Source organism: Perissodus microlepis, chromosome 20 (genome assembly GCF_051167445.1).
Source record: "Perissodus microlepis isolate ML-2025 ecotype Zambia chromosome 20, ASM5116744v1, whole genome shotgun sequence".
In the NCBI taxonomy this organism is placed as follows: Eukaryota; Metazoa; Chordata; class Actinopteri; order Cichliformes; family Cichlidae; genus Perissodus; species Perissodus microlepis.
This window is the reverse complement of record NC_140480.1, coordinates 33,368,498-33,390,428: the sequence shown is the minus strand read 5'-3', so window position 1 is coordinate 33,390,428 and position 21,931 is coordinate 33,368,498. Positions and strand designations below refer to the sequence as shown.

General features: G+C 40.6%; 1 protein-coding gene across 1 annotated transcript; it reads right to left on the bottom strand.

Annotated features, from left to right (window-relative positions):
- Positions 1-1,692: 1,692 nt before the first annotated feature.
- Positions 1,693-19,617, bottom strand: LOC146364995 (suppressor of tumorigenicity 14 protein-like). Its single transcript, XM_084917466.1, has 19 exons — positions 19,303-19,617; positions 16,406-16,553; positions 15,626-15,756; positions 14,869-14,939; positions 14,411-14,604; positions 13,538-13,573; positions 13,157-13,385; positions 12,570-12,706; positions 12,162-12,259; positions 11,423-11,523; positions 8,929-9,062; positions 8,740-8,844; positions 8,509-8,616; positions 7,643-7,756; positions 7,378-7,503; positions 7,123-7,294; positions 5,855-6,126; positions 4,965-5,101; positions 1,693-3,767 (listed from the first exon to the last, which is right to left on the bottom strand). The coding sequence occupies exons 1-19, from the start codon at positions 19,342-19,344 to the stop codon at positions 3,606-3,608; spliced, it is 2,517 nt and encodes an 838-aa protein (XP_084773592.1). The 5' UTR covers positions 19,345-19,617; the 3' UTR covers positions 1,693-3,605.
- Between the last annotated feature and the right edge of the window lie 2,314 nt (positions 19,618-21,931).

Below are 21,931 nucleotides of genomic sequence, written 5' to 3'. Positions count from 1 at the left end.
TCTCTTTTTGCTGATCAGAGAGTCTTGGTTCACTGGAGTTTTCAGTAATTCCTCCAGCAACACCAACACATTCTCTCCATCTTTCTCCCTGTACTTTGTCAAAGATGATTGCTTTCATATCATCTGCTAATGCTAATCAAAGTCTCCTTTAATGCATTTCGACTTGTTGTCACATATTTTTTGTGTAGCTTGCAGTAACACTTTTTGTTTTCTATAAATATTGTTGTTGTCACATTGGCCTTTTTGTGTGGCCTGTGTATGAGAATGCTAAGGTGTCAGGTTGACATTTGTGGCTGGCAACATCATTTAAGATTACTTTTCAAGTTATGGGTAGTTATGTGGATATTCTCTCTGTTGGCCTCACTTGCTATTGGACAAGGGGTGCCAGCTGGACCCCATGTCCTGATCAGAATGACTCTCCCCCCGTTGGCCTCAATCAGCCTGCTCGCCTAAGATGGGCTCTAGGACATTGAAAGAAAGACTTTGTGTGGGGTGACAAGGTTGTCAGGGATGACCAACCTCTTTAGGTGGGGGTTATGTAGCAGGCCAAGGGGAGGAACCCAAGGGCTCATAGGACTGTTGATCTTGCATTCAGTGTTATTACAACTATTCCAGTTGTCTTGTGTTGATCTACCGTTGTTATTGTTCATTTATAATGTAATTGCAGCTGTTTGTTCTGTATTGAGTGTGGCTAGCAATTCCCACCATGACTGAGACCAGTTAATGACCTCTGATCACTGTTCTGTTCGGGATATTGTCCTAATCATGTGATTAGGTAGAGGATCATCAGGGGGTCTGTGTTTTGGAGTTTTGTCTTTCGGGTGAACCAGTTTTTGTCTGAGTGTGCTGCTGGGTCTGAAGTACACCAGGATGTCGTGCTTGGAGAAAACTCTCCTGAGTTTCTCTGATACACCGGCTACATAGGGGATGACAATGTTGTTGCGTCTGTCCTTCTTATCCTCCCTCGCTGGTGTCTGATCTTCTTTTCTGTGCCTCTTTGCTGACTTTAAGAACGCCCATTTAGGATAGCCGCATGTTTTGAGTGCTTCCTTTACATGTGTGTGTTCCTTCTTTTTCCCTTCAGGCTTGTCCATAAGTAGGCCTACAGTAACAAAGTATTTGTACATCGTTACTTGCCACCTCAAGTATTATACACAGCGGGTAAAATAAGTATTAAACACGTCACCAATATTCTCAGTAAATATATTTCTCAATGCCTGATGTCGGTAACAATCCAAATTACATTCTGTGTAACAATGAGAAATGATACACGGAGAAAGGAAGGTGAAAAAAAGCATGGAAAGTCTTCTCACCACCTGAAATCTATCAGTAATTAGGAAGCAATCCTGCAACTTAGTCCAGATGAATATTAGCTGGTTCAGTCCCAACTGGTGGCAAATGAAAAGGTGTCTCACTCTCACACGCAATAAGATTGCTGATTTATGTAGCTCTGCATTTTCTAAGTTTTGTGTTCCAGGTGCTGTGCGTTTATTTTTTGCACAGCTGTGGCAGATGGAGATACATCGTTCATTTATGTTTGTACTCTGTTCTTTTAGTCTTTGAATTACTGGCTTCTTTAATACAAATATGAAAAGCAGTGATGTACATTTAGAAAAACAAAATAACTGTATATATATATATATATATATATATATATATATATATATATATATATATATATATTGCCCCGGGGTCTCCTCCAAGTGGGACATGCCCGGAAGGCCAGCCACCCTTCGGAGGAAGCTCATTTCCACCGCTTGTATCCGCGATCTCGTTCTTTCGGTCACTACCCACAGCTCGTGACCATAGGTGAGGGTAGGGACGTAGATCGACCGGTAAATTGAGAGCTTCGCTTTTACGCTCAGCTCCCTCTTCACCACGACGGACCGGTGCAGCGTCTGCATCACTGCAGTCACAGCACCAATCCGTCTGTCGATCTCCGGCTCCCTTCTCCCATCACTCGCGAACAAACCCCGACATACTTGAACTCCTCCACTTGGGGCAGGAACTCATCCCCGACCTGGAGTGGGCACATCTGAGCATTTACATTGTGGAGTAATGCTGCTAAGTGATATTCTTTACTATCATCATTGTTATTGTTATTATTATTATTGTTATACTGAGATGTATATATACGCTGCATATATAAATACAGCCAGCAAAAGACACGTCACAGCAAAGAGTGTAAATACAAAAGATAAGACTTCTTTAGGGAAGTGCTGCTTAAAGAAAGACAACAAAGGCTTTAATTTTTAACAACCTTAAAAAACAACACAAACTTATAAAATGCCCCCAAAAAATTACAAGTACAAAGGTTTTTAAAGGTAACTTCTATTACTATCTCACATTACTAACTGCTCTAATCTAGAGTAAAACAACATTTAAAATGAGAATTTTGGAGGTTTTGTTCTGTCAGCTCCTTTTCTGTTAACGCTAACCTCTGATACACAAATACATCAGAGTTCCCAGAAAGCTGATTCTGGATGTAGCATTTTCTTTAGATGAAAGTTTTTATTCCCTCATTCAAAATTTTGAATGCATTTATTTTTGCTGTGTTTTATCTTTCAAGTTTTCATCTGAATTCCAAACTTACAGCATTTTACTGCTTATTTGGAACATTTTTAAATTTATTCCTCAATTAAATGTTGTGTAGCTGCAATATAAACTCCACCTGTAGAAGAACCTCTTTATGTTCAAGATGTCGAAGCATTCGGACGTATGTAGCGGCACAGTACTCTAAACTGCACAGTTGGCATTGAGCACCTATAATTCTGTTATACATGTACAATAACAGTAAAGTGCTATTCTATTCTATTCTATTCCAGTGCCACCTCTCATTATAATTACTTCAAATGTTAATTTAAAAGTTAATTAACATTAACAGGGAACTTTTTCTCCCTAATAAATAAATTAGACTTCTAAATGAATTTGAAGAACTGGGTTAGCTAATGACAAAAAACCCTGAGCCCCCAAAGTAAATCTTTTATTATGAGACCATATTTATTTGACCTTACCTTCAAGCCTTTATCCTGTTCAACTAAATCAGTTAAATTTGTAATTCTGTTATAATTAAAATAAAAATCCTGAGCCTTGAAGATATTTGCAATTTGAATGTAAGTAAGCAATGAATATTCACAATATTCTATTATGAATTTCCTATTAAGCCCCGAGAATATTTCAAGCACCATTTTTTACAAGCCAGCTCACCTTCACAAAGAACATATGTGGGACCAGGATGCGTCACAAACTTCCACCACAATTTACCAAAAGCAGTGCAAATTAGCAGGGCACAGAAGAGCAGACCTGATGGGTGATTAATATCCTTACAGAAATAACATGGTGAAAGTGCAGCTTTTACACTCTGGAAACAACAAGGCAGTTCATATAAAAAACAGGCAGTGGATGAGAATGGATATGTTCTGATGTAAGGGTAAAGTCCTAATAGGAACTCGCAATTCTCAACAAGACAGTTTATGTTGGATGTTGCAAAGTTTTGTGCATGTGCTGCAGAGAAAATACATGCAGACCCGTTTTGGTGCTTCGCATTCCACAGTGAATCCAAGAGAAACACCCGTAATCCAGAGAACCTGTGCACGTTCCTGTTCCTACACTCCACTATTTTCTTTTATCCAGTTGCGATATTTGGTAACTCGGGTATAGACGCCAGGTTTGTTCGTGCGAGCGCAGCCTTCGCCCCAGCTCGTCACACCAGCCAGGAAGACCCGCCCCTTGGTGCTGGTGAAAGATAGGGGTCCACCAGAGTCACCCTGAGAATCAGAGAGGAGAGAGATTATTTTCAGCTTGGAGGTTTTCTGTGAGTCCCAATAAGCATTAAAAAAGGACATATTAACCGTTAAATTAAAATGTAAAAATGTTTTGACTGTTTAGACATGTGCTTTTTTGCAGGTTCCTATCTTTGTTTAGTCTTTTCTACAGAGCCAAATCAAAAATGGGCAGTATTTGCTCTGCAGATAAGACAGATCAGAGGATGCAATCAAGTGTCAACCTCAAACCTCTAAGCTGTGGGACTCCAGCGAACCACAGTGAGAGCATTAATACACAAAGGGTGAAAACATGGAACAGTGGTGAACCTTCCCAGGAGTGACTGGCCGACCAAAATTACCCCAAGAGCGGAGCAACGGCTCATCAAAGAGGTCACAAAGGACCCCAGGACAACATCTAAAGAACTGCAGGCCTCACGTCTCTCAGTTAAGGTCAGAGTTCATGACTCCACCATAAGAAAGAGACTGGGAAAAATCAAAGGGAACATAAAAGCTTGTCTCAGTTTTGCCAGGAAATATCTTCATGATCCTCTTTTTTGGGACTTTTGGAAAAACACTCTGTGGACTGATGAGACAAAAATGGAACTTTTTGGGAGGCGTGTGTCCCATAACATCTGGCGTTAAAGTAACAGCATTTCAGAAAAGGAACATTATACCAATACTTTTGGGTTTTGCAGGACAATGATCCAAAATAAACCAGCAAGTCCACCTCTGAATGTCTTAAGACAAACAAAATGAAGACTGTGGAGTAGTCAAAGTCCTGACATGAATCTGACTGACATGCTGTGGCGTGACCTTAGAAAGGCATTTCCTACTTGAAAACCCTCCAGTGTAGCTGAATTACCACAATTCTGCAAAGATAAGAGAGCCAGGTTTCCTCCACAGCGCTATAAATTACTTTGATTGCCATTAATTGCAAACGCTTGATTACAGTTGTTGCTGCCATGGGTGGCCCAACCAGTTACTAGGTTCACTGTTTCACACAGGGCCATGCAGGTTTGGATTTTTTCCCCCTTAATAATTAACACCTTTATTTACAGACTGCATTTTGTGTTTAAGTGTGTTATCTTGTCTAATATTCAAATTTGTTTGATCTGAAACATTAAAGTGTGACAAACACAGAAATGTAGTTTATTTGTTTTAAATAAAACATCTGTCTATTACAAGCATTCGAGTTTGTACCTGACAGGCGTCCACGCCTCCTTTGAGGACTCCAGCACACAGCATGTTGTCGGTCACCGGGTCTGTCAGGAGACTCTTGCACACTGTGCTGTTGATGATCCGGACTGCTGCCTTCTGCAGTACGGTCGCCCTGGAACCTGATAGACAACAAAATTACTTCTAATAGCGCTCTGGTTCTTTGTCATGTTCTGACTTTCAGATGCTTAAAGTTTGTTGTTTATTTTATTTTTTTGTTGCGTTTTTTGTTTTGTTTTTTTTAGATCAGTCACCTCTTTTATTCATCTTATCCAGTAACCAAAAAAATTATAACGGACACACTGTACACCGTGCCAAGTTAAATTTTCGGCTAACAGTTTTTAGGGTACAAAAATACTCTTATACCTGTAAAATGCAAAGTGGTGCATAAACACAGTGCAACTTGAGAAGCTCCCAGCAGTCCAGACCTATTGCAGTGAGGGAGAGTTTAGGCTCTCTCTCTAACTTTAAGTTTTGTCTAAAGGGAAATTTTTAAGCCTAATCTTAAAAGCAGAGAGTGTCTGTCTCTCACATGCAAACTAAAAGCTCCATGGAAGAGGGCCTGAAAAATGAAGGCTGTGCATCTCATTTTACATGTAAATATCCCACATTTGAACCAGCAGTCTGAGAGTGAAGTGCTGTAGTAGGGTGAATTTTATGTTGAGGAACATTGTTATCTTTACTATTAGGTCTTTAAGAACAATGCTTAGTGTTGAACCCACTGGCTGGCTGGGCAGACACATCTGTGGGATCAGTTAAGTTTGTTTGTGGGAACGTTCCATTGCAGACGCATTTAAAAACTTCCGCAACACTTCCAGTGTGGGATATTAGGACGTTTCAGACAAGCTGTGTTCTCGTCATTCTCATCATCTCACCTCCCTCCCTGGTAGCTCCCCAGCCAGTGATCCAAGCCTCTTCTCCTACTGGGAAGTCATGCGCGGGGGAGGGCAGGCAGATGGGCCAGATGTTCTGGTTGAGCGTGACGCTGTTGTCCAGTTCCATGAGAGTGATATCATTATCGTAGGTCTCAGGGTCGTAGCCCGGGTGAACGATGATCTGCTTCACGCCCCGCTTCATGGTCCACTTGCTGGTCTGACTCTGCTCGTGAAGACCCAGAAGAGCCTCCCATTGGTTAGCCTGAGAGAATCTACATGAAAAAACAGCCAAGGAATTCTTTCAGTTCATTTATGTCATTTGTCTGATTTTACATTAAAAAGCATATACAAGTACATAAAAAAAAACAAAAAGCTGTAAAATTTGTGGTACACAGAATTCAAAGCTAGAGCTCCACTAGAAAGGATGTGACTTGTGTCTGGTTTTGGGAGGAGTAGTTAGAGATCAAATCAGCAGGATGTATAATATACAGGAAAATACATTATTTTGTAGTTAGTGATACTGAAACAGCCGGTCTGTAATCATGCTTCTGTGATATATAAGAAGTTCTTGGGATTCTGAACTGCAAAGAAACAGTTGAGTGCATCTCATAGTTTTCGATCACTCTACACATGTCCTCCACTTATACCCATGCCTCTACAAAGTGTATGCAATCTAGTTGAAGGAGTGTCCTTTATTTTTACAGCGGTGAAAAAGTCACAGTGACTCAAATGTGGTGGACAGTGCTGGTGGTGAGCAAAGATTGATTCAGTATCAGTAAGGCTCTCATGTTTTCAGTGCACTCTAAGCTGACAGATGATGGCACAACCACAGTCCCAGTCGTTTCTACCTAAAGTTCATCTCTGACAGTGTTCACAATCTAAACAGGGATTCACAGTACAAAGTGCCACGAATGATGAGTGCGCCACAGGTGGCTGGTCTTGCTGCTCACTTGTAATGACATATTCACACTTTGAAAGTCTGAATTCAGCCTCTAAGGAGAAAATGTCTCTGTTATAGTTGGAGATTGAATTCTCATCAACGGTGATGCTTAACAGAGAATTTTGGTCTGAAACAAAAGCTGATGTCTGCACAAGTCTGACGTCCACATTGAAAATAGGGAGCACTCAGTGTAAGTGGTGAGAACAGGAGAGAGAGATGGGCAAAATTAAAATAAGGTTTTTGGTTTTTCTGAGGTCTGTTTCTGGAACTTTTTAATCACACTTCAGTAAACACTCAGCCCTGTCATTTCAGATAGAGGAGCTCCTACTTGTCTTGGACGCAGTGAGCAGCGGTCAGCAGCCAGCGGTCGCTCAGCACAGAGGCTCCACACACATGTCCCATTCCCTTGAAGTGGAGGCTGACCTGCCAGGGCCACTCGCCCTCCCGAGACGCTTGTCCTCCCACGATGCGAGAGCTGCGGTACGGCCTTATCCCGCACTCTTAAAGCACACATACGTACAGGCGTTACCGCCACTAAACTCCATACCACAACCATCTGTAGGCGAGTGTGTGGTTAACTTACCACAGTTATCCTCATCAGAGCCGTCGGTACAGTCCTGCACTCCATCACACTCTGGGTTCATTTTACTGATGCAGAGTTTGTTTTTGCATTGGAAGGTGAACTCTGAGCATGTCTGCAGCACCAAAGCTGAAAGACGAGAGACACGTGCAGTATCAGTGAGCAACTCTGACCCACAGGTATCCTTTACCTCAAAATGCTGTTTGATTAAAGATTTTCATGAAAACCATACATTTTTAGAAGTTCTTATTTGAACTTTACTTCTTACATTTTTCACATTTGGACTCATCAGATGCATCACCGCAGTCATCATTTCCATTGCACTTCAAATTCTCTGCAATACAGCGGCCATTTTTGCAGGAAAACTGCCCTTTGCATGTTTCTGTAAAACAAGAGAAAAATCACTTATTTACTACCCTCTACTCGAGTGTTTAATTTGACCTGTTGCTATTTTAATTCCAGAGCTCTTTTAAAGGAGTCCGTTTCAACAAAAACAAACACAGGCCAGCCTTCCACCTTTCTTCCACATACACTACCTCTGCATGTCAACAGATTCTTATGGAAATGTGATTGCACAACCCTCTGGTCTGATTTGCCTGCTGTGCTTCCTACATTCCTCAACAAAACTGGCTTTACCGGCAGAACAACCTCTTGCATTATCTGCCACCTTGCATTTATAGTCCTGTTTTTATTACAGTACTGTTTATGCACATATTACTTTAAAATGTATGGAGAAAAGAGTGATAAAATTTGCCTGTTGCTTTGGCGAAGTTTCAACTAATTCTTTGTATCAGTACTTATTGAAAAAAGGAAATCTATTTGGCTTTTATTATTTCCCTCAACTTGAATGTCTTTATACATTTTTTAATGCAGACCCTCAGTTTATTCTCCTTTTTTTAATCTCCTCAGGTTTCTTCTGATTGGCTGCCCCTCCCAAATATAAAGGATTTGATTGGCAGGCAGGTGGGGCTAGTGTAAATGCAGTCAGACCTACTTGTCTAACAAGACCATATTTGGGATATCCTCTGTCACTGACAACACTGCCTGAGCTTTTAGTGCAATAAACTTTAAGCGATGTTTAAAATAAACATCAACTGCTGAAATAGCTCCAGTTTATTGTTTCGCTGCACTCACCACAGTTTTCTTCGTCCGTGTTGTCTCCACAGTCGTCCACCCCATCACACAGCCAAAATTTTGGTTTACAGTGACCATTTTTACACTGTATCTGAGATGCATCACACTCTAATGAGGCACACAAAGAGAACCCAACATTGTTAGGGACAGAAAAGGTGAAAGACCATTTTCAATGTGCTCCTTTAATTTCATTCTTTTCAGACAGAAAGAAGTTTGACGGTTCGGACTCACTGCAGTTGATCTCATCGCTGTCATCTCCACAGTCGCCCCAGCCGTCACACCGCAGAGTGTTATTGATGCACAGGTTGTTGCTGCACGTGAACCTTCCTGGACAAGCTGATAGGACAAACATAATAGTACCTCATTTGTTTGCCGGCTTCAGAGAACGCTACAGTCCTTAAATTAAGCATGTATCCTTACGATTGTTCGGGGTGAAGGCCTCGTACTCAGCAGTGAAGCCCTGATCAACGTAGGAGGAGTCCGACTTAAATGTAATGGTCATCTTGTTGCTGTTGATGGTGAACACTGGGCTCTTCAAGTCACTGCCACACAGCCTATAACAAAAAAACACAAAACAATGTAACTAGGTTACATATTTTACGCACACACACACACACACACACACACACACACAGAATTCTACTTTATTGTCATTGCACATGTCACAAGTATAAGGCAACAAGTTGCAGTTTGCATCCATCCAGAAAGGGCTTTTGCAATAATATAGATATAATACAGGATATAGATCTATTATAGATATGTTACACATATGAAGGTATGTTATGAATATACTATAACTTGAAGTATGTACAGGCTGTAGCTGTAGTGAGTGTACAAGCTATGTACAGGTTATACATATGGTTAAAAATATTAAAACTATAAAGATTGTAGATATACAATTGCGAGTATTAATAAACAGTTGTAAACAGTTATAAAACTGTAATTATTGTATGGGACAGTATGATTGTCTACACGGCATTTACAGTAGTACACTTATCTACTTTTTCTGTCATTCTCAGTCCGGTCCTTGTACCCGACCATTGGGACAAAATGTTTTGGTTTATTAAGCCACTCATTAATCATAAGTGACTAATCATGACTAACTCATCAACCATTCAAACATCAAGGCAACAAACTCATGCAGTTTGGAATTTGCCAGATTACACAAGAACTGGACTGAAAATCGGTGTCAACAGGTTTTACAGAGCGATTAAAAACATTACAATTTCTGGCTCAAATTGACACAATGTACTGAGGAAGTGAAGACAGAGTTAAACTGTGAGTGTCTACAGCCATCTGTAAACAAAAAATGGTGTTTGGGTGAAAGTTCAAAAGTATGGAGTTATGGAAGTATCGTGAGAGTTTAATCCACCATGCAACACCATCTGGTGAGTATCTGATTAGCAGTAGCATCGCCTATGCAGTGATGCCGAAAAGCAGACAATGTAAAACTATCACTAAGGAAATTCGCCTCACAGAGCCTGGACCTCAACATTACTGCAACAGTCAGTAAACATTTGGACAGAAATCAGAATAATCAGCAAGTATCCAAAGACCTCTGAAATGATCTTCAGGAAGCCTGGAGAACTATTCCTGAAGACGACTTCAAGAAATGATAAAAACACTTGCCAAAGAATAAAAAGTAGCCATTCCAGGTTTTTGCCTCATAGGCTACGTTCACACTGCAGGCGAAAGCGTGTCAAATCCGACTTTTTTGACCATACCCGATCATGGTATGACATCATGAACGGCACAAATCCGATTTTCAAATCCGACCTGGGTCACTTTTGTATGTGGTGCTGAATCCGATACATATCTGTCTAAGGACTAAGGACGCCCACTCACATCCTGGGCCATCTGACCTCACGAAATTGCATGATAGGGTGGGGCCAGGTTTCACAATGAGCTCACCCGAAACCCTGGCTGATTGGGACCCACACCCACTTTCACACCTTGGCTCATGTGATTAGGTAGAGGATCATCAGGGGGTCCTTTTGTCCCTCTTTGGGGGGAAACTCCCACTGGGTTTAAATCTGGGACTCTCCACCATTTGACCGTAGAACTGAAGAAGCTTCTCGGATGAGAGGTGAAACGTCTTCAAGCAACTTAAAAAAGTCCAGACGCTTTTCTTTCCAAGCTCCTTAGAGTACGATGACCTGGATGACTGAGAACCTTCACAGACGATACATATCTGATGTTTTAGAAAGCGACTGCTGTTTGAACGGTCATGTCGCATTAAATCCGTCTTTTACGTCACCGACACAAGACAGACACCAATTATCAGCACCGGAGAAGCACCCGAGAAGACATCGCGAACGCTTCCTGGCCATCCAGTGAAACTGTTGGGAAGACAACGTTGGAGAAATGCGAACATTTTATTTGTACTGTATAATCTGCAGATTCTGACAGAAATCTGCAACTATCATTTGAAGCACCGCTCCTCTCTAAAACAGCAATAAGGATCATTATTAGGCCATATGTAAATAACGAAATAACTTTATAACTTAAAGCAAAATTGGGAAACGTAAAGTCCGAAACAAGTCTTTATATGAAGGGCCATGAGTCAAACAATACTGTTTGCTCTGGGTCTAAATAGAGCGCGTTGTGTGTGACGTCTTCTTTTGAGCATGCGGGCCGGTTTGAGGGTTCACACTAGAGCGCATTTGCTGTCACATTTTATTTGTAGTGTGAAGAAGCAGAGAAAAAAATCGGACTTGATCAAAGAATCGGAATTGAGCATTAAGACCTGCAGTGTGAACGTAGCCATATACTTTAGTTCCATGTATTTCACTTCACCTATTTCCCATTCTTCAAGCTAAATATAATGAAATTGGTGGTAATGTAAGACCTTTTAACAGCACTGTATACTAATAATAATCTTTCTTTAAAAGGCATAACACTGCTCGTTACTGACCTTTCATCATTGATCTCAACATAATCATGGCCGCAACCTTCAGTTTCATTTCCCAGCGAGAACTTGTTGAACAGAACCTTCAAAAATTTGTTGTTTGCAACCTGAAAAACAAAGTAAAAAACAAATGAAACAAATGAAACAGGAGTGTATAATATTTAAAACATGATCAACTAATAAAAATAAGTCCAATAAATAGATTTTCTGATTTGTGCTTTTAATAAATTTAAAATGAGCAATGATGGAAAAATGTCTTTGTCGTCTTCATCATCATCTATGGGGTTTATCTTTATAAATGATAATTATATAGTTTTGCTGTAGACTCAGTTGGTCAGTGTAAGAGAAAAGTTAGTTTGGTTCTAGGTCAGCTAACTGAAAAGTGTCATTTCAGTTTGTGTTCAGGTTGGCAGTGAAGCATTTACACTTCTGTTTCGTCCTCAGCTCACCTGGAGGCAGAATTTAAAGTTGCATACAATCACTAAATGTCCTGCAAATTATTAATTAAACAATAATCAAGCCAAAATGCAAGAGTGCATAGAAAAATAAGTACACTCCTATTAAGAGAGTGAGTACTCGAGTAATTGAGCATCATCCAGAGTGAGCGCCTCTATAAAAACAGGTGTTTTGGCAGTTTGCTGGTCTTTGCTGGTTGTTCAGGTGTCTGTTAACATGAGTCTGCTGGAGTGCGGTTGTGGGAACAAATAGGATGCTGTGCAGAAGCCTCAGTAAAATGAAGGCTCACCTCGATGTTCCACACACATGTGGTGCGAGGAGGGTAGTTGGACGGGAAGAACGGTGAAGAGATGGAGCCTTTCTCTCCAGTCAGCGTGCCGCCACAGTCTGAGGGACGCACAGTTCATACTGACATATTAGATCATCTACAAAGACTTTAGCTGCAGAATTAATAAAGTTTACGCCGAGATAGCATCCTTTAGATCTGACCTTTAACGCAATTACTATTATTATTATGTACTGATTGAAAAATTATTACTGTAATCTCTGGGCTGGAAACATTAGGCAGTCTTAAGATTTCTGCTGCTGTTGCGTTTTTTTTTCCAACACACATTTAAGTCACACATTTCAAGTCTTTCATGCCCAGTGGAAATATTTCACAAAGACCTGACAGCTGTTCAGAAGAGGTTTGATTTACTTAGTGTAGTCTGAGGAATCGGGGAGTAGTTTGCTCTGAAGCCGGGGAAGTTTTTCTCCTCATTAGTGACCAGCATCAGCAGCATGACGTTTCCAGAGGAGATGAACGACAGCGACTGGTGAGGGTATCCACACTGTCTGAGCGGAAAAGGGAGAGACAGAAAGAAACCTTTAGTGCTCCTGGGGCCGGGTGCATAACGCATGTGTCGGCACAAAAACCGTTTTAATGCCTTTTCCCCAACACAAACTGGTGTTGTACGAGGCATGCCCTCTCCCTCCTCTGCGTATGCCTAACATGTCCCTCTGATTTCCTCATTCCATATCCTGTCCAATTATGGTCACTCTGAAACAACTAAATATATATCTCCATATCTTTACATTCGTTCCATAGTCTCTGCCAATTTTTTAACCTGAGCCAGTGTTTCAGGGTAAACAATATTCAGGAACCCGGTTACTTTAGTCTGAACATCCCTTTGTGTTAAAAATGAACAGCTATTAAAACACAGAATAAGAATATCAGCCTGTTTTGTCTTGTTTTCTCTCAGATAACGGACACTTTAAATTCTAGGAAGAGATCGTTGGTCTCACTCTGTCATAGCGCGTTTCTCTATGGGGACGAGCGAGTCGTAGATTTTGATGAAGTCTCGCTGACAGTCGTCCTCCAGGATCAAGTCATCAAAGTCGAGCTGGATTCGGTGTTCCGGGTCTGCCCGAAACTTCCACTGCAGGTAGGCGTTTGAAGGGTATGGAGAGTTTGGAAATCCTGGAGACTCAACGTGCCCAGAGTTTTCGATGTGGATGTCGATGCTTTTCCTCTCTAAAAATATGACGAGAAGAATATGTTTTGGATGAAGTATACCAGTTGTGAAACAAGCACCTTTAATTTTTTTGGAACATTTTAACAAGTCAAACTTTACATGCAGAATTACAGAAAGAAAAAGAAGTTCCCACCACGAAACTGGTTTATACCTGAAAACTTGGTTTTGGTCAAGCGCGGATCTATAGCTGTAAACACAAAGATAAATGTGTTAGTAAACCACATATCAGTTCCTCATTACTAATTAAAACAACAATAGTAATTTTAGCATTTGTGAATCAACTTTACTCGATGTTTTTAACAAAACTGTGGTGGAAGAATTCAGAGCAGATGTAGCGTCAATATTTGAGAACAGACGTATCGTAGCGGGACATCTTGGTGTCTCACTGTCGTCATTGGAAACGAAAGCTTAGCAGCAGTATTGCAGCTTCTGGTTCAATCAGCTGCAGTTTTTGATCATTTGTGAATCGCAGTGAGACACAAGTAACCTACTGTCTGTCACCAAATGTTATAGTTATGATTATACATATACACCAGGACTATGACTCTTAGTACATATAACTATATATCCTCCAAGGGTTTTTGCAGTTTCACCACTTTAGGAATCTCTTCTTTCCTCAGTCTTTAACAGTGTCCAGCATCATGTTTGTATGAGAAAAAGAAGCTTCTAGAAGATGTTTCCCCATAAGAAAAGATAAGAGCTGAGTTAAAGAATCCATTAACCATTAGAAGAAGAACCATTCATCGTTAAAATGTCTGCATGTAAGTTAAATATACTTGAATTTTTCCAAGAGTTGTCAAAGACAGCACAGTGCTCCAGGTTTAAAGGGTCATATCAGAGCGTAGATTTTACTTTTCAGTGCAGGCAGATGAAGAACACACATATGTAGAACAGCTGGTGGTTAAGTGCCCATAGTGAATACAAAGCTAATAATAATTTGATTTAAAAAAAAAAACCTTGAAAGTTGTTCTTGATGAGCAACCTTGTAGAAAACTAATCTGTGCGAATCTGTGAGCCCTCAAACCTTGTGACACGATGTCGTTGACACTCAGGGCGTCTGTGGGTTTCAGCAGCAATCGTCCTTTTCCGCCCTCCTGACTTCCTGCTGGAGGCTGCATAGAGTCGATGGCTTCATCCAACGAGGCTTGCTGGGGTGGGGGGACATCAAACTCTGATTCATAATAAGCCACAATGGTGTTCGACCCTGTGTCGCCCTCACTGCACAACAGGACACACAGAGGATTTGTACAGACGCAACTGTGCATTATAGCTCAGCATTACAGCTATGTACCAATCAGCCGCCTCAATAAAACAATCAGATTAGTACTGTGTAGGTCCATTTGCTCTCTGAACTATCAGAGCGTGGACTGGACTTATTGCCTTCATTTCTGACCCCTTAAAAGATCTTCATTGATATTCACTTTTTCCGTCACTGGTGATATTGTTGTGGCTGGCTGTTACACGCTGTCTCTTTCACAGTACCTGAAGGCCTGAACGGACGAATGGTTGAAGTATCTGTCCAGCAATGAGTTTTTGGAGTACATCAGTTTGAGCTGAAGAGAAAAAGGTCACATTATGGCACCTATTACCTTTATGGCCTCAACAAATAGAGAAACACGTGACAGAGGAAGACACAGAGCAGAAGTGGTTAGAAGTAACATCAAGGTTACAACTCAGACTCGCAGCACACAATCATGTAGTGACGCAGAGTGTGCTATATCTATATCACTAAAGCACTTCTGGATGGATGCAAACTGCATTTCGTTGCCCTGTACCTGTGCATGTGCAATGACAATAAAGTTGAATTCTATTCTATTCTATTCTATTCTGTAATGGATTTTGGGGAAGTAGGTCCTATTAAAAGGCCTGAAAAGATTAGTCTCACTGGAAGTGTAGGAGTGCTATCACCTCTGCCTACTGATAGTGCTGATAGTGCTGATAGTGCTGGACGTCGGAGGGTTCTATGTTAGAAATTTGTGTTTCTAAGTTGAGGATGTAACGGATGTTGGTGAATGAAGACAGCTGCACTCCAAGATACCAATTACACACACACACACACACACACACACACACACACACACACACACACCACTATACATGCATCTGTATTTCAGATTGTTCTTGTATGTCTTCTAAATATTTATTTCTATCACAGAGCAAACCTGAAGGTCTCATGATGAATGTATAACACAGCATATATGGAAAATTCCCATGATGCTTTGGAACTGTTAGGTCTCACCTGTTTGCAGACCTGAGCAGCCAGGTTAGTGAACTCAGAACTGCCGGGCTCCTCATACTGTGGCAGGAATTGCTTGTTGTTGATTTCCATGGAGCCGATATAAATTCTCTTCATTTTCACATGCTGGGGCTCTGAAGACACACAGAGATGTTTCCAATATCTTTATACACAACATTCTGATCACAACTGTATATAATTTTTATAACAATTTTATGGGTGAGTTTCCCTCGTAAGTCTTTGGATTTCAGGCTTGAAGTTAGCTTGACTGACAGGTGTGCCCAGACAGAGCCTTACTGAACTGGACCTCTCTCTCTTACAGGACAAATAGCACTGCCACAGTTGTGAGAGGAAAGCTGGGGTAGTTTCTTCACTCATTAGTGAGACGTCCTGGCTTTGCCGAGGGTATTTTTATAGTGACAAACTCTTCTTTCCAATAAATGAAGATCTTCTAAATTAGCGAGACACCATTTCCTCTCCAACTTACAGGTTATCTGCATCAAGCTGTGTAATTAAGATTTATACCAGGGAGTCAATTATTCTGAATTTGAAGCTTTTGTTTTCATAGGAGCCACAGTATCCAGAGTCATACGCAGCGAGGACGTAACACTATTAATGAGATAATCGACCTCAGTGGGAGTAGAGTCCAGGTAGCTGCTCTGTTTCAATTAGACCTTCCACCTGCCTGATATCCTGTCTGACATCAAGGCGCTCAGATATGTATTTTCAAATCCAACCCCCAGCGTCAGGTTAGCTGAATGTAGTTTGATAAAGTCAGCTTACGGCAAAATAGCCCGACCAGCAATGCAATCACAGCCAGAACACCAATCACCAAGGCGACTCCTATCCCTGCCCCCTTCTTGTTGCATGACTTCTTCTCCACGTCCTTGGGATCTGGAGCCTGCAGAAATGCTTCCTCAACGTCATTGTCCTGCATACAGAGATAGTTGGAGAAGACAAAGTTTATCAATTTGATCAAGACTGTACAAAATCTCAAAGTGGCGTCAACATTTTTGTTTTGTTCAAGGCCAAAGTTTGTTTTTTATCTTTGTTTTTTTTGTGTGTTTTTTTACACAGTCTGGCGTGCAACGTTATCAGGTAGGAATAGCAGGTTAGTAGACAGCAGACTGTGGGCTATTTACTCGACTGCAGTATTGGATGGTGTTTTCCAGTGATTTGAAGCCTGAACCAGCAGTTTGCAGTTTTTAAGGATTAAAATGTCCATATTGGACCACAGAGTGGACTCCTAACTTAATGGGTAAACATAGTGACCTGAGTAAGTTATTATATCCATGTACATCACAGCCTGTCTAAGAATCCAGCCATCTTCTTTTGCTCATCCTTATTCAGGGCAGCTGGAGCCCATCCCAGCTGTCACAGGTCCAGAGGCAAGGTACACCCTTGACTGGTCCATCAACAATAGTCAGTAAAAGGCACCAAGCAAAATGGAGTGCTCCATCTGACCCCTAATTTCAAGTATTAAAGTTAACAAAAAGAGGAGTTATAAAAACAGCAATTATGACAACTAGAAAACCAGCCACACAGGGTAAACCAGATTTTGTATAACAGATGTAAACGTGTTTATTTCTGTTGTATAGTTGTGCTCTTTAATACGGGAGTCTGTGGCGACTGACTTGGTATTTTGGCACTTGGTTCAACTGTGCTTCCTGTTTGCAGGTTAGTGACAGATACATAAGTTGCTCCAAGTTCATCTCATGTAAATTTGTCAACTTGTTTTTTTTTTTCACAGGTTTTGTGTTTTTACAGCCACAGCTTTTCAGATTACTTTTCAAAACTGTCTGTTTTGTTCAACAAACATGTTTGATGCACATTTTCCACAAAACTACAAAAAAAGAGAAACGAGAGGCAGCACGTGCATATGTACCTCCATTTCTTCCCATCAGTCTTTAGCAAATATGCATACATTAACTTTTTCCTCCTCTCATGTCACTGCTGACATTTTGAAAATAAAATGATCCAGCGGTGTGAATGGGAAAAAACATCTAGAACTATTAACTAGTGCTACAACAAAGTGGAGTCAGAATATACAGTGAGCACAGCAGACTTTAAGTACCAGGGACATCGCCCCAACCTGATACTTTAGTTCAAAGTTGATGGTAAATTTGTGAAAAGGTGTTGCCTTTGGTTTTTAGTTGTACTTATGACTGTAAAGGCAGCAAATGAGGACACAGTGTGTTTTTCCAATGCACTGTAAACCTGTTCAGCTGTGTCAAGCAGGGTGTTGCTGCACAGGAATGTCTCTATGACTGTTATGAAATGCCAGCGTTTTGTATCCTGGACACACCATTAGATCTCTAATACAGTGCTTTAAAGAGCTGGTTGGTGCCTCATTATAGGGTGTGACATAAATGCTCTCCCTTCAAACAATCCAAAAAATCATTTGTCTCAGAGGCAAAATTGTGTGAAGCAACTATGCAACTAGCAACTGTGAACTAACCCTTCCACAAACTCTGACATAATGTGCACATCTAACCACAATGTGTGATTAACATTAATCTCTTTAATAAACTAGATATTACACGCGTACATAGAAGATCCAGAATTATTGACCAAACAAACACTGTTTGTCTTCAGAAGATAGAATTGATATCAGTATAGTTTTGCGCAGCTTTTCTACCAGGTTCTTGAATGAGCTCCAGCTCTATTCTGGATTTTTGAAGCCATTTGGTAAAGAGGTTAAGGTCAGTATTACTTTACTAATTAGTTACTACTTTCATGGGGAAAAATACTTTGTGAGCCTTATTTTTTTAATGTTACAACTGGCAAAGGGCAAGAAATAATGAATCTAGTCCAAATACTAATCACTCCACTGATGCCCACACACCTGCAGAAACACTGGTGGTGAGATAAGAGTTGTAAGGTTGCACACCCTGACGGTGCACACCCTGGACCGGGTGCCTAACAGTGGGGTTGTTTGTGCCCAGGTCACTGATCACAGGGGACCTTCAAACTGTGTCCACAGATTACTTACTGACAGGTGTGGAGGAGGTGAAACCATCTACATTCTTTCAATGCCTGAGCAGTGTTTAGTCTACTTCTGGTTTCACATTAACAAACATACAAACACATTTACAGTGAAACTATATAATGTTGCCACATTAATCAGGCACTGGAACATAACTGCTTTCTTTTGGGGTGGAAATTTGAGATTGATTGCTTCAATCCATCTCCATGTCGGTTTCTCAAGTTAAATGTTTGATCGGAAAATGTTAATCAGCTCATTATCATATAAAACACCAGAAATCAGAAAAGAACAAACGCTGATGTCGTTTCCAGCTCTTTGATTATTAAAACTGAACCAGGCGCCGTTCTGTCATTTAAACAACTAATCAATAAAAGGTGGACACCAAAATCCACCCTCAAAGAGTGAAAATATGCAGGTTCAATGCCAGAGGCGCGCCAGGTTTCAGTGGAGTTCAACAGAAACCAGTGCTCACATTACTCGAACAGATCGCACTTAAACCAATAAAACCCGCAGTGTGACGTGGGAACAGGTTCAGCCTGTGTTGTAAAGCTAATCCAGAAATCCTTCTGCACATTGTGCATATCAGTACGTTCATAATTCAGATATAATCATGAATCAATCATATTTATGTTTTTTAAAACCTGTTCCTGGTGTGACGTCACTGAGAGGTTACCATAACAGGTGCTGGACTTACCCGTTTGGGACGGAACTTTTGTCCTGAATCCAGGGAATCCATTAGTCCCTTTGACTTTTTCTTTTCTTTCTTTCTTTCTTTCCCTCTCTTTTGTCGCTTATCGATTTTTCTCCAACACTAAAATCGCAGCGCGGTCATGGCGGCGACAGGTGAGCAGCGGCAGGTCTCTCTCTCTCTCTCTCTCTTCCCAGCTGAGCAGAAACGTAAACAGCTGTCTCCTTCTTCTTCTTCTTTGGATTTTTGTCTTTTTCTGACAGGTTAGTTAAAGATGCTGCAGCCTGGCCAAAGTCGGTGGTGTTTCTGGGTCGGTGTCAGAGCGGGTTCTACAGCGAGAATGAGGAAACAGGGCAGGGTGGAGATCAATGGGGGGGCCAGAGAGGAGGAGACTGTGTGCTGCAGGTGGAGCACACACCTATTACTTCACCTACAGACTTCCCATCAGCCGCGGCTAAACTCATCAGCGTATGCGCCTCGTATCTGGCTTCATTGCAGTTTTGACATAGTATTTTATTCTTTTTTATTTTATTTTATTTTATTCTATTGTTTTTGTTATTTTATGCTGCTCTTAACTTTGTGCCGTCCGCTTTCCGCCGTGACCAAGCACATTTCACAGTTGTGGGACTAATAAAGGTTTATCTTATCTTATCTTTGATTTATACAGTGTGTACAGTGTACCGTATTTATACAGCGCTAAAACAACATTCACCGCAATGCACTTTATTCAACAGATCCTGCGTTATTATGATATTACATTAAATTCAATCCAATAATCAGATGATCTCCCACGTGCACGCAGCATTTCACATCTAAATGAGGTATTAAAAACAAACCAGTTGTATGTACAGCAAGTAAAATGTTGTAATATGAATAAGGAACACTAGAGGTCAGTGTTTATTCAGTTCGTGTCCCTGATACTGTGACACAAATGCTCACGTCAAGACAGCATTTGTGTCCTTTCCATTTATTCTATCGTAGCCATTGTACAATGAACACATCTGGTGTGTGTCCCGTTTGCCTCCAGATGATTAAACCTGATTACTTTAAAGCTGTTAGCGGGACAGTACTGCAGCTGGTAGAGTCTAAGCTACTCCTGATGTATACGGCATCACAATAAAAACAAAAACAAACAAACAAACATTTGATTCAAAACCAAAAAGAAAATCTGACATTTAAAATCAAATAAATCAAAAAATAGTTGCTGTTAAAGCTAAATTCATTTATTTGATCAATAAATGTAAAACATATTGTTGGGTTATTTATTCAGCCAATTATAAAAGGGACTAAATCATATTAATATACTGATATAATAACCCTAAAGCAACCATTAATAAAAGTAATTCGGAGAAGTATTTTTTTTTAACTGTGATTTTAATGATTGTGTTATTAATATATTGCCTCCTGCAGGTGAAAATGTTGCTCTATTCCTCAGTTAATTAAGAGGCCAATTAAACTGCTAATCTATTGAAATTATGCTCATTAATTACAAATCACTGTACTGCTTATTCTATTTAAATTATGAAATAATTTTCATCATGTTTGTAAATGGAAACATTTTTCAAGCCGTTTTGAAAATGAAATCTTGAATATTATTATTATTATTATTATTAACTGGGCATTTGTGGTTCCTATAGACATCCCTCATTTATCAGATATGCAGAGTGGTCCACTGTGGGGACTCCTTGTGACAAGGGAGCAGCTGAAAACATGCCAACACTCCCGATTTTTTCGGGAGAATCCCGAATTTCAGTGCCCCTCCCGAAAATCTCCCGGCGCCACCATTCTCCCGAATTTCTCCCTTTTTTCCACCCGGACAAGAAAAATTGAAAAACCATATCCCAGATTGGCCCAGCCAATTCCAGTTTCCAACAATGGCTACTACTACTGCAGCTACTTAGTTTTAATATTACTCTTATTAATCTTTCTGGGTCGCAAAATAAACTTTTAACACATTTTCAGGCGAGAATGTAGCTGTGTAAACTTCAAATATCTGAGCCGGGGAGAACAGCAAACGCCCGGCACATCGTTTTCAAACCCCCGCGGTCTTTCGCTACTCACGTTAAACGTGATATACAAGTCACTTAACTTACAAATGTTATTGTTTGGCCTTTTTCAGTGTTTTATTTGTTCGTGAGTAAATCGGTTTGGCTGAGATTAAAGTTATTAGACTAGATTAGATAAAACTTTATTAATCCCTCGGTGGGTTCCTCCAGGGTTTTTACACAGCTGAATAAAAGTCAAATAGAAGTGTGAGATGGTCGAAAATTTACGCCAGCGTCCGGTTATATTTTAGACAGCAAGGAGCAGACGGTGACGTAATTCTGAAGGCTAGACCGTCCAATTTCACAGTCGCTTATTTCCGGTCTACCTGGCTTTCGGAGGACCCGGCCTACTTAGATCGCGAAGGTGGATGCAGCCTCTGAATTTGGATACCCCGTTGTTGTGGCCCATAAATAAACATTGTAAAATTTAAGTGTTTTGTATATGTATATGTATATACCCCCCCCCCCCCCCCCCCCCCCAACAGCCCTTTTGAATGTCTCCCTAATTCTGAGGTCTCAAGGTTGGCAAGTATGGCTGAAAATATCTTCTTCAGTGATATTAAAAAAGATTTTTACTCAAAGAGTATAAA